The 12,705-nt window shown below is 43.6% G+C and overlaps 1 protein-coding gene across 1 annotated transcript in view; it reads left to right on the forward strand.

Annotated features, from left to right (window-relative positions):
• Positions 1-10,932, forward strand: part of rad50 (RAD50 double strand break repair protein) — a 142,427-nt gene extending 131,495 nt beyond the window's left edge. Inside the window, exons 24-26 of the mRNA XM_033029880.1 lie at positions 1,749-1,891; positions 5,436-5,569; positions 10,201-10,932. Of these exons, the coding sequence (XP_032885771.1) occupies positions 1,749-1,891; positions 5,436-5,569; positions 10,201-10,384 (461 nt within the window). The 3' untranslated portion in view covers positions 10,385-10,932. The remainder of the gene's footprint in view (positions 1-1,748; positions 1,892-5,435; positions 5,570-10,200) is intronic.
• Positions 10,933-12,705: the final 1,773 nt, after the last annotated feature.

The raw sequence follows: 12,705 nt of genomic DNA on the forward strand, positions 1-12,705 counted from the left end.
CATTCAAATCTTATCTCATATTTTGCTCCCTTTTTATTTTTTGAATTAAAACATTATTATTTGTCTAATCTTCCTACCAATGTGCCTAACTTAAATCCTATGTCATACTTTAATTGCTTCCTTCTCGCCCACAAATATAATATGTCTGTATCACTTTTATGTACGTCTTAGCTCACTTTTCCATGTAGCTTTCTATGATAAGCAGATTTGGATGAAAAGGCAAAGTAAGCATCCAAGATATGTAAACAATTGTGAATATCTGGGTGCTCATTACTGATCCATGCTATACCCCATTCACCCCGCTGACCAACCTGGAAAATATGTATTTGTCCTAGTTGTCTATTCCTGTGCTTTAAATAATCCTCTTTCCTTACTTATTTCGTTTAGTTTAGGGTGCTGTATGGCAGCAACTCTACCGCTGCACCACCATCCTGCCCCAATATGTTACCTCTGCTGGCTAATTTTGCAACCCTCTTAATTGCCAAGGCAAATTGCACTGTTGGATTTATTTATTGCCCTAAAACTAGAACATCGAGGTCCTCTCATGCTTTGACACCATTAAAGTAACAGTGAAGGAGAAAGATAGATAGATAGAAAGAAAGAAAGAAAGAAAGAGAGAGAGAGAGAGAGAGAGAGAGAGAGAGAGAAGATGGACAGCAAGGGTCGTCAAGAGGAACTCAGGGATATGGTTGATGGTGAGTCAACTTGGAGGAACTTAGTCAGCTGGGTCATCAAGGGTGAGCTTTCACTGACTGATCATGAGAAAAGCTCACATAGATATCTCATTCTGAAATCAATTCTGGTTTCAACTGGTTTGCATGTAGTTTAAGTTCAAATGTTGGTAATGCATAACTGCCAACAATTGATCTCCAATTAATCTTCAAAAGCAATTGGTGCATTCATGTGTGGTTCAGTTGATATTTCTCTTGTTGAGTAGGAAGGAACTGCAGATGCAGGTTTATACCCAAGATAGACACAAAATGTCAGAGTAACTCAGTGGGTCTGGCAGCATCTCTGGAGAAAACAAATAGGTGACGGGTTCCGACCCGAAACATCACCTATTCCTTTTCTCCAGAGATGCTTACTGACCCACTGAGTTACTCCAGCATTTTGTCTATCATCGATAGTACTCATGTTCCTGTGTATACTAGCACTGTAGTAGAATGCAGTGCTGAGGGAGTGCTACACTGCCAGAGGTACAGTCATACAGTCATAGAGCACAGAATCAGTCTCTTTGGCCCATCCCCTCCACGTCAACCAAGACGCCCCATCTAAGCTAGTCCCATTTGCCCACATTGGCTCATATCCATCTAATTTGTTCCTCACATTGTATCTGTCCAATGTCTTTCTAATGTTGTTATTGCTCCTGCCTCAACTACTTCCTCTGGTGGTCTGTAGAAGGCTCCCAGCCCAAAACATCTCCCATCCTTTTTCTCCAGACATACTGCCTGGCCCGCGAGTTACTCCAACACTTTGTGTCTATCTTCTACGTGCTTCCTCTGGCAGCTCGTTCCGCATATCTGGAACCTCTGTGTGCAAATAGTTGTCCATTAGATTCCTATTAAATCTTTCCCCTCTCACCTAAGACCTATGACCCCTACTGCTTGATTCCTTGCTCAGCCTTGTCAATCGCTTCGATGACACCTTCAATTGAGGAATTGTCCTACCCCTTCACGTGGATGTAAAAGTTCTTGAGACACTGTTATGGTGACACCCTTGTGTCTTGGCTTTGTGTTTTTTTTCAATAGATATCGAATACATTGAGATCCGTTCTGACGCGGATGAAAACGTATCTGCCGGTGACAAAAGGAGAAATTACAACTACCGTGTGGTAATGGTGAAGGGAGATACAGCACTGGACATGAGAGGAAGATACAGTGCCGGACAGAAGGTATGGAATAGATCCCGTTGGATTCTGTGCATCATCATGTTTCAGGTTGTGTGTGTGGTCAACGACAGTGAGAAAAGGGTTAAAATCCTATATTTCACTCTTGCCTGAGGCATTTAGCAAAACTTCACCTGGTAAATCTAATTAATCATATTTCCCTCAAGTTAGGCAGCCAGTTTCAGTTTCTTTCTCTATAGGAGGGAACTGCAATGGCTGGTTTACACCAATGATAGACGCAAAATATTGGAGTAACTCAGCGGTTCAGGCAGCATCTCTAGAGTAAGGGAATAGGTGACATTTTGGGTCGAGATCCTCCTTCAGACCGAGAGCAAGGGGAGAAGGAAACTAGAGGAAATAGCACCAGAGACCCGGTTTGATCCTGACTGGGTGCAGTCAGTACGGAGTCTATACATTCTCCCTGTGGCTGTGTGGGTTTTCTCCTGGTGCTCCGGTCTCCCAGGAAAATGGACAAGGGAGAGCCAGTGGATGTAGTGTACTTGGACTTTCAGAAAGTATTTGATAAGGTCCCACGTAGATTAGTGGGCAAAATTAGGGCACATGGTATTGGGGGTAGAGTGCTGACATGGATAGAAAAATTGGTTGGCAGACAGAAAACAAAGAGTAGGGATTAACGGGTCCCTTTCAGAATGGCAGGCAGTGACTAGTGGGGTACCGCAAGGCTTGGGACTGCAGCTATTTACAATATATATCAATGATTTAGATGAAGGGATTCAAAGTAACATTAGCAAATTTGCCGATGACACAAAGCTGGGTGGCAGTGTGAACTGTGAAGAGGATGCTATGAGAATGCAGGGTGACTTGGACAAGTTGGGTGAGTGGGCAGATGCATGGCAGATGCAGTTTAATGTGGATAAATGTGAGTTTATCCACTTTGGTAGCAAAAACAGGAAGGCAGATTATTATCTAAATGGTGTCAAGTTGGGAAATGGGGAAGTACAACGGGATCTGGGGGTCCTTGTTCATCAGTCAAAGAAAGTAAGCATGCAGGTGCAGCAGGCAGTGAAGAAAGTGAATGGCATGTTGGCCTTCATAATAAGAAGAGTTGAGTATAGGAGCAAAGAGGTCCTTCTGCAGTTGTACAGGGCCCTAGTGAGACCACACCTGGAGTATTGTGCAATTTTGGTCCCCTAATCTGAGGAAGGACATTCTTGCTATTGATGGAGTGCAGAGTAGGTTCACAAGGTTAATTCCCGGGATGGGGGGGACTGTCATATGCTCATAGAATGGAGCGGCTGGGCTTGTATACTCTGGAATTCCGAAGGATGATAGGGGATCTTATTGAAACCTATGAGATTATTAAGGGTTTGGATACACTAGAGGCAGGAAACATGTTCCTGATGTTAGGGGAGTCCAGAACTACGGGCAACAGTTTAAGAATAAGGGGTAAGGAATTTAGAACGAAGATGAGGAAACACTTTTTCACACAGAGAATTGTGAGTCTGTGGAATTCTCTGCCTGGAGGCCGGTTCTCTGGATACTTTCAAGAGAGCTAGATAGGGCTCTTAAAGATAGCGGAGTCAGGGGATAGGGGGAGAAGGCAGGAACGGGGTACTGATTGTGGATGATCAGCCATGATCACATTCAATGGCGCTGCTGGCTCGAAGGGCCGAATGGCCTACTCCTGCACCTATTGTCTATTGTCCTCCCACACTCCAAAGACAGGCAGAATTGTAGGATAATTGGCTTCTGTAAATTGCACTTATTGCGTGGGATAGAACTAATGATTGTTGGTCAGCGCGGACTTGGTAGACCAACAGTCCTGTCCCCATGCTGCATCTCTAGTTTCCTTCTTGTAATTAAGATGAATCAGGGCAGCATGGCTAATAGAGCTCCTGTCCCACAGCTCCAGTGACCTGGGTTCAGTCCTGATCTCTGGTTCTGCACTTTTTTCCTATGGCTCCATGGGTCTACCACCACCCACCAACCCCCGCTCCCCAAACTATCTGGCCGATGCCACAGTTTCCTCCCACGTCTAAAAAACGTGCAGGTGGTGCGGTTAATTGACTATTATGCGTTGCCTATAATGTGTAAGTAAATGGTAGCATCTGGATGGGAGTTGAGGAATGGGGCAAGAACTTATAAAATGGGTTAGGATGGAATTGATGCTTGATGGTTGTTGTGGGCTGAAGGGCCAGCTTCCATAATGTACATCACTACGACTTTCTTAATCCCTTTATGGCATCTTTTCCAGAGAGTGTTTTATTGTCATATGTCCCAGATAGTGCAATGAAATTCTTACCGGCAACAGCACAACAGAACATGGTAAACAATATAATAAACGAAAAATAAAAAAATAGTTCAGTGTGTGTATACACATACACACAAGTATTCACACACACACATATATGAGTGTGTGTGTGTGTATATTATATATATCATATACCTATTAAAAGTCTGATCTTGTGTGTGTGTTTGTGTATAATCACATCTTCACGAAAAAACGACATGCTAACGGTAAAAAAAATTACAAATTGCCTTATCTGCAAAATTCATGCTTTATTTCTCGTTATTAATGAAAATGTTCAAAAATCTGAAAAGACTGAAAAAAAACGCTGTCCTCTGTCATACCCCCCCCCCCCCGGACCACTCCCCCCCGTACTCGGGCCCCGCCTGGAGCCAGGAGCCGCCAGCTGGGAGCGAGGGATTTTTGCGTTTGGGAGCCAGCCCCCCCCTGTGACGACGCGTCCCCCCGGCACTCAAACTCTACCCCCCTCCCTCTCTGTCCCGCTCCCTCTCAGCCCCCCACGCCTTCTGTGGGGGCTACGGGTAGGGGACGGGTGCGTTGGGGAACAGACCCAATGGGTCTGCACTTGGTCTAGTAACTATTAAAAGTCTGATCTTGGATCTGTGTGTATTTGTTTGTATCATGTGTGATCACATCTTCTCGAAAAAACGACGTGGTAACGGTAAGATTTTTACATATTCCAGTAGAGATTTTTCACAATGAGTCCAAAATCGCATCTGAAAATTTCATGCTTTAATTCTCGAGTTATTAATGAAAATGTTCAAAAATCTGACAAAGCTTTGAATTTAAAATGTTTTTTCCTGTGAACACTGAACTTTTCAGCTCAATGGCATCTTGCAGCGAGTGCACATTTGCAACAATGTTACCATCATAGCTCCTGGCAGGATAGGAGGGGGAGGGTCAATTGGTATTGCAATTGGGAAGATGTTATTGGGATATTTTTTTCAAATCCAGTTTTGTAGGAGTTATGAACTTTGCTGAGGAGTGCTCGAATCTTACCTTCAGCAACGCGTTGAGTTGGAGGACCACGCCTCTCGTGGGAGCTACGGGTAGGAGACGGGTGCGTTGGGGGAGCAGACCCAACGGGTCTGCACTTGGTCTAGTATATATATAAAAGTACACACAAACATTTTTTTGTAGTGGTGGTCAGAACAATGATCAGTGCTCATCCAGTGGCCCAGTGTTTACATGGTATTAACGTGACCACCTCTCACTTCGCATTCTGCAACTCGGTCTGCATAGGGAGATTTCTCTTTGACTCGCTGTGTCATTCTGTTTCAGGTTCTTGCCTCGCTCATTATCCGCTTGGCATTGGCAGAGACCTTTTGCCTGAACTGTGGAATTCTTGCGCTGGACGAGCCAACCACAAACTTAGACCGGGAAAACATCGAATCTCTGGCCCATGCTCTGGTGGAGTAAGTATCCTGAACAGCCCTAGATCGAGAAAATATTTGATCTATCGGAGCATGAGTAATTCTGCTTCATCCTCAATTAAGTTATGTTTTATTTTCCGATCCACACATAAATTCATTACTGCTCCCTACTTCTGCTGGCCTGATGAGTAAATACACTAGACTGTTAGAGTTGCCGCCGCTTGGCCAACACCGCAGTAAAATATCAGCCTCAATGATGTGCATCAGCCCTGATGTGGAGCGTGAACTCATAGGTTTCTCACTGATGTTGCAGAGTAAAGAGTTTCAGATATGAATCCACTATTTCATTGTCCCTTTCTTGGAAGAGAAGGATATACCAGAGGAACTGAGAATTGCAGTACGTGTCTTCCAAAAGAAAGACCAATCTAACAGTGCCTACCCAGTGAAACGTTGCTCCCCGAATCGCAGTGCGGATTACCTCTATCTTGCCATTCAATAGGGTGGCACAGCTGGTAGAGCCAGTGCCTCACAGCGTCAGAGACCCGGTTCAATCCTGATCTTGAATGTGCTGACTATGTGGAGTTTGCATGGTCTCCCTGTGACCACATAGGTTTCCTGTGGGTACTCCATTTTCCTCCCCATCCCAAAGATGTGCAGGTTTGTAGGTAATTTGCCCCTGGTGCGTAAAGAGGGGTTGAGAAAGTGGGATAACATAGAAAAAGTGTGAACAAGTGGTCAACGGTCGATATAGATTTGGTGGACCTAAGGGCCTGTTTGCATGTTTGTTTCTCGAAACTAAACTAAATAGACATTACCTTCTCACAACAACTCAACGATAAATGGTCTTTTTCAAAGATACTGAAGGCTTTGACTCCAGTGAGGAGAAACAGCAGAACATTTTCCTCAAATTTAGCTGTCACAGAAATTCACCACCATTTTCTGTTTGCCTCATGAAGGTATGCAAGCCCCAACTCTAATCCTGTCTTCAACATTGACCACCTCAGAAGGCTAATGTCAAACAAGGCTGTGGTATTGCCTGGTCTTGTTGCTATGTTGCATTGCACCTCCGGGAGTGAGCTAATCCTAGTGGAAAACTGTTCAACCCACGTCAAATACTCACCAGAAGCAAGGTCGCCCAGAACCTCTCTTAGTGCTACAGTAAGCAGCCGCAATTGGGTTGCAAGTGTTCAGAACCTGAGCCCCAACGTGTTATAGATTTGTTCACTGGACCATATCTTCTTCTTTCGTGTGGCGTGCACAGCCTTAAGTTGTAGGACAACTTGGTCTATTTGATGTTCAAAAGGGAACTGCAGATGCTGGAATATCGAAGGTACACAAAATTGCTGGGGAAACTCAGCGGGTGCAGCAGCATCTATGGAGCGAAGGAAATAGGCGACGTTTCGGCCCGAAACGTCGCCTATTTCCTTCGCTCCATAGATGCTGCTGCACCCGCTGAGTTTCCCCAGCAATTTTGTGTACCTTTGGTCTATTTGATCTTCTGTTTGTGCATGTCGAGTTGATTGCATTAGTCGAAACAGGGCGGACCACGTGAAGGTTGCAATCTTCCACCCCACTGGAACATATGGGAGAATGTTTCTCCAGCTCAATGTCGGGCAGGCAGAAGTCCCCTACCAACCTGGGCCACTTGCATCACACTGTCCTATAAAGGTTCACATGAGACCTTGGAAAGTGTAGATCACACATGAGCAACCATTTGTCAAAGGCAAGCATCGATAATGAAGTTCGCCAGCAGCACCTTTAGTCAATTGAGCAAAACCTCAGGATCTATTGGGCAGCTATGGTCAATTCCCTTCATGAGCTTCTAAGACCTAGACTGAACTCAGAAGACACCACAGGGCACTTGAAAGATACAACCAGCACTGTATCCACAAAGCCTTTTAAATTGAAGATAGACACAAAATGCTGAAGTTACTTAGCGGGACAGGCAGCACCCTTAGTCAGGATCAAACCCAGGTCTCTGGCTCTGTAAGGCAGTAACTCTATCACTGTGCCGCCCTTAAACATCCTTTATTATTCTCTGGAGAGAAGGAATAGGTGGCGTTTCAGGTTGAGACCCTTCTCCAGAAGCAAGGTCACCCAAAACCTTCTTCAGAAGAAGGGCCTCGACCCGAAACGTCACCTATTCCTTCTCTCCAGAGATGTTGCCTGTCCTGCAGAGTTACTCCAGCAGTTTGTGTCTATCTTTGGTGTAAACCAGCAACTGCAGTTCCTTCCTACACAAGCCTTTCATATTCACAGGGAGGTTGACTGAACAAATATCACTAGCTTGTAATAGGCAATTGTCCCAACATCTCAATCGGCTCTGTTGGATAGGCCATAATTCTTGACAGGTCTGACTCCAGATTTCCCAAACAGAGGCTCTATTCCAAGCTGTGCCTTGGGAGGAGATTACCAGGAAGGCAGAAAGGTTTGAAGGAACCATGAAAACCTTCAGCCCATGATTATTGTGAATCTTCACATCAGTAGCTCAAAGATGTCCTGTGCAAATGGCGGAAGGAACACCAGATCAAGGTGCACCTGCCGACCCTCCTCCTGACCTTATCTATGGAAAAGTCTGTGCTTCCCATGTTGGCTTCATCCATGAAATTGGATTGGACAAAAATCATCCCTGTGAGACGGCCGACAAAAAAAATGGATAGTTTCACCAACCAAGCTAGACATTAAAAATTTGATTGAAGATTGTTGTTTATTTACGATGCAGATTCGATTCCCACTGGTTCCAATATGCTGTGATTGGTTTTATTTTGAACTAGATACCATTGCTTACATTAATAGCCATTCCTACTCCCAGTGGCCACTCCCCCTGCTCCCCTCTCCCATCAGGCAAAAGGTGTAGAAGTGTGAAAGCGCACACCTCCAGATTCAGGGACAGTTTCTTGCCTGCTGTTAGGGCAGACTTTGCTGATCGGACCTTGCACTAAATGTTATTCCCTTATCATGTACTGTAAATGGATCGATTGTAATCATGTATTGCCTTTCTGTTGACTGGTTAGTACGCAACAGAAGCTTTTCACTGTACCTCAGTACACGTGACAATAAACTAAACTAAACTAAATAATGTTGAAAGAAGAAGTACATCTTTATAATCTGTCAGACTTAGCTTTAGAAGCAGAAAGTCTGTGCTTGAATACTATGGGGAATTGGAGGTGTTCAAATATCGGTGCAATAAGCTGCCTCTCTCTCTACTTTGTTCCAGTTAGACTGAAGTAAAGTCGGAAGTCACTGCAGGAATGTGAACATCTGCAGCTACATACTCAGTCTGAAGAAGGGTCTCATCCTGAAACGTCACCCATTCCTTCTCTCCAGAGATGCTGCCTGTCCCACTGAGTTACTCCAGCATTTTGTGTCTACATCTTCAACCTACTTTGACTCTAGTTCTCAACACAAATTACACACATTCACCTTCTGCAACAACCCATTGATGTGCTGTAATTCCATAGCCTGCCACCAGGGTGCAGAAATGACACAAAGCCCAAAAGGTTCAAATGCAAGAAAGGATACAAAGTGGTGGAGTAACTCAGTGTGTCCGGCAGCATCCCTGAAGAACATGGAAAGGTGACATTTCGGGTTGGCACCCTTCTTCACTATGCTTCAAATGCAAGTTTGGGAATTATCTCAAATCATCATCAAAAGATGAACATTCTCCCTCTTCAGAAATTGGTGTCATTCACGTTTACACTGACATTTTTAACAGCATGGACTTACCAATTTTGTTTTGAATTTTGTAACAATGCTTTGATTGAAACTTGGTCTTTAAAAACAATGATTAAGGATCTGATGCCAATTTCAGTTTAATTATTTTATAGTTTTAACTTTGGCAACTTTATGTTGTTCAATTTTTGTTTCGAGATACAACAGGGAATCCAGCCCTTTGGCCCACCGAAACTGCGCTGACTATCGATCACCCATACACGAGTTCTATCCTACACACCAGGGGCAATTCATAGAGGCCAAGTAACCTACAAACTGCACATCTTTGAAATATGGGAGGAGACTGGAGCACCTGGAGAAAACCCACACAGACAGGGAGAGCGCACAAACTCCGTACGGACAGCAAACGTAGTCAGGATCAAACCCTGGTCTCTGGCGCCGTAAGGCAGCAGCTGTGCCCCGCCCTTAAAAATTGATAACACCTCCTCCCCCATCTGTAACTCCATGCTTTTCTTTTCCTCACATGTCCTGTTCCCATTTCTATTGCTCTCCTTGCATCTTGCGCCTCTGGGCTCACCTCACGCCAACGCATATGCCCACATGCCCTCTCGTTAGCCTGCCCTCCGCACTCCACACTTTGCGAAGCCTCTTAAGCTCAGAATCTTTTAGTCTAACTCTGACACATCAACACGTGAATCGGATTTCCAAATTTTCACAGAAAATGGAATATATGCTCTGCACCCAGAGGCATAGCTTGACATTATATTTAAGACAAGGCCATCACATTTTGCTCACTCGTGTCTGAAGTGAACTTTGAATGCCAAGATCTTTTGCCATGCATTTTGAGAGTTTTATGACCTAGCCAAGCTCTGCTTTGTTAAAACCTACAGCGGCAATGGTAGTTGGGGTAGACGACAAGTGTGTTAATTGACAAACCCTTCTATTTAGTTTTACCAAACAAAACAGGCTTCATTAACTGAGCTCTGCTGCTGTTTTTCCAGGTTAATAAAGAGCCGCTCAAATCAAACCAACTTTCAGCTTCTGGTGATCACGCACGATGAGGATTTTGTGGAGCTCATGAGTCGTTCCCAGTATGTCGAACACTTCTACCGAGTCCGGAAGAACATGGACCAATGTTCAGAAATCATTAGATGCGACGTCAGCTCTCTGAACACCCATGTCTAGTGAAAATGTTTGTCATGTATATCAGTTTTCTTATCTCAGTAACATTTCGGACTGAGCTATAACTAGAAATATTTTACAAATTGGTCGCAATTCCTTCTGCATGGCAAGACGATTTGTTTTGTACTTTGTTTTGCTGATATAAGATCTGAATCTCCTGCTTTGTGGGATATCAGTATTTAAGCTGTGGCAAAAATTAAACCAACTTGTTTCTTCTTCAACAATCTCCACTCACATTTGTGCAACTTTGAAGTTGGTCTAGATTGTGAATTTCATTGGAATTCAGGAAAGTAAAATTGACAGGAAAGTAATAAGATAAACTGATCTCATCTGTGTACATGATCCATATGCCTCTATTCCTTGCACTTCCATGTGCCTATCTAAAAGCCTCTTGGTACAGCACAGAAACAGGCCCTTCGACCCACCACATTTGTGCCAAATGTAAAAACCAAGTAAAATAATAGTCTTCAATGTCTTATTCCTAGAAAGTTAAGCTGTGCATGGACTGCCCAGATTGGCAGTTCCTCAAAATAAATGTTAATTTTGAATAAGTGTGGATCTTGTACGTTTAATTGCATCATGCACCCCGTTTCAATTATTGCAGAATTGAAGTCTAACCTTTGGCCATTTCATCCCCTAAGGCGGGGTATAGCCTTAATTATTAAGTTCAATTAATGTTCAAGAAACTAGAAACTGATGGACTTTGAGCAAACTCGGTAACACAATAAGATCTGAGATTGGCTGTCGATGTGTTGAAAGTTTACTTGGACGTAAATGCACAAAGATTCAAGGACAAAACTTCCAAAGTAATCTTTAGATCAATTGACCATAACTGACAACTGTACATTGGTACTTGTGACAATAAACTAATATAGACCTTAAGACATAGGAGCAGAATTAGGCCATTTGGCCCATTGTGTCTGCTCCATCATTTGTCCATAGTTGATCTATTGTTCTCTCTCATTCCCTTTCTCTTGCCTTCTCCCCACAACCTTTGACACCGTTACTAATCTAGAACCTCCACTTCTACCTCCACAAACACTCATGGCATTGCATTCCAGGTAACTACCACTCTATGTGTGAAAAAACAACTTGCTCCACACATCATTCAATTTTGCTCCTCTCACCTTAAACCATACCTTGGAATGAAGGGTCAAACTATCTGCCCTATATATGTCCCTCGCAATTATTTAGTACTTCAATCTGTTCTCAGACCCTCAACACTTGGCAGAAGCCAGCATAGTCACAGCAGGGACATACAAACACCGTTTCGACAGCACTTGAGGTCATGCTCAGTCCTTGAGCTATGAGATATTAGTCACACCTGCTGTGCCAACCTTCCACTAACCAGTGCTTTAAATGGTTCGAGGATTTAAAATCAGTATTTTCAGAGCACTCTGATAGAAAGCTGCCTTCTGTCCTAAAGACTTAAACACCCAAAGCAACCGCTGATGTTGTCATTGGAGAAATGTGACTAAAATTAATTTGAAATGTTTCTGTGTGATGCTTTGCTTGTGCAGTCTTTGTTACTGTTTCCTTGTGCTGCGGTGGCAGATTCACTGCACAGCTTCCACTTTCAACTCTACGAACTGCGAGAAGGGAGGAACATACGAAGTGGAACGGTGCTTTACTGTGTTACCATAGTGGCCACCTACTGAGGAATCATGGCATCTCTTAGTGAAGTCTGAAATATTGGAAACTCTGCAGGTCAGGCAGCATCTGTGGGAAGAGAAGCAGGGTTGACGTTTTAAGTTGAATAACCACCTTCAGAATTTAATGAAGCAGGTGTACATTTTGTCTAATAAAATCCGAACCTGAGCCCAGGAGCCCATCTGTTGATAGTCAACCCGAATGTGGTAGCGATTTGCTTCAATGGGTCCTCACTAGGCAGATGGATGGACAAAGGCTAGAGATGAAAAAAATAAGGTGTGAGACAAAAGGATTGAAGAATTGTGAAGCCAGAGAAAGGAATGTAGGGGGAGAGGAGAAATAGGCGTGATCCCAGTGGGGAGGAGGTGAGTTACAATGTAATTCTTCCCAGAAAGAGAAGAAAATTGGTTACTGCGCCTTCTCTCTAGTTTTAAGCCAAATGAAGTGAAAAATAAAGATGATGGAACCCCATTGTACTTGAGTACATTTTACAGCAGAGAATACAGTTATTTCACACAGCATGCCTTCATTAAGTAATTCCAACTATTTTGTTCATGTTTCTACATTTTTGTCTACCTTAGATTTTCCAGCATCTGCAGTTCCTTCTTACCTATTTTGTTCAAGATTCAAGAGAGTTTATTGTCATGTGTCCCTGATAGGACAATGCAATTCTT

This window comes from Amblyraja radiata, chromosome 11 (genome assembly GCF_010909765.2).
Source record: "Amblyraja radiata isolate CabotCenter1 chromosome 11, sAmbRad1.1.pri, whole genome shotgun sequence".
NCBI classification, from domain to species: Eukaryota; Metazoa; Chordata; class Chondrichthyes; order Rajiformes; family Rajidae; genus Amblyraja; species Amblyraja radiata.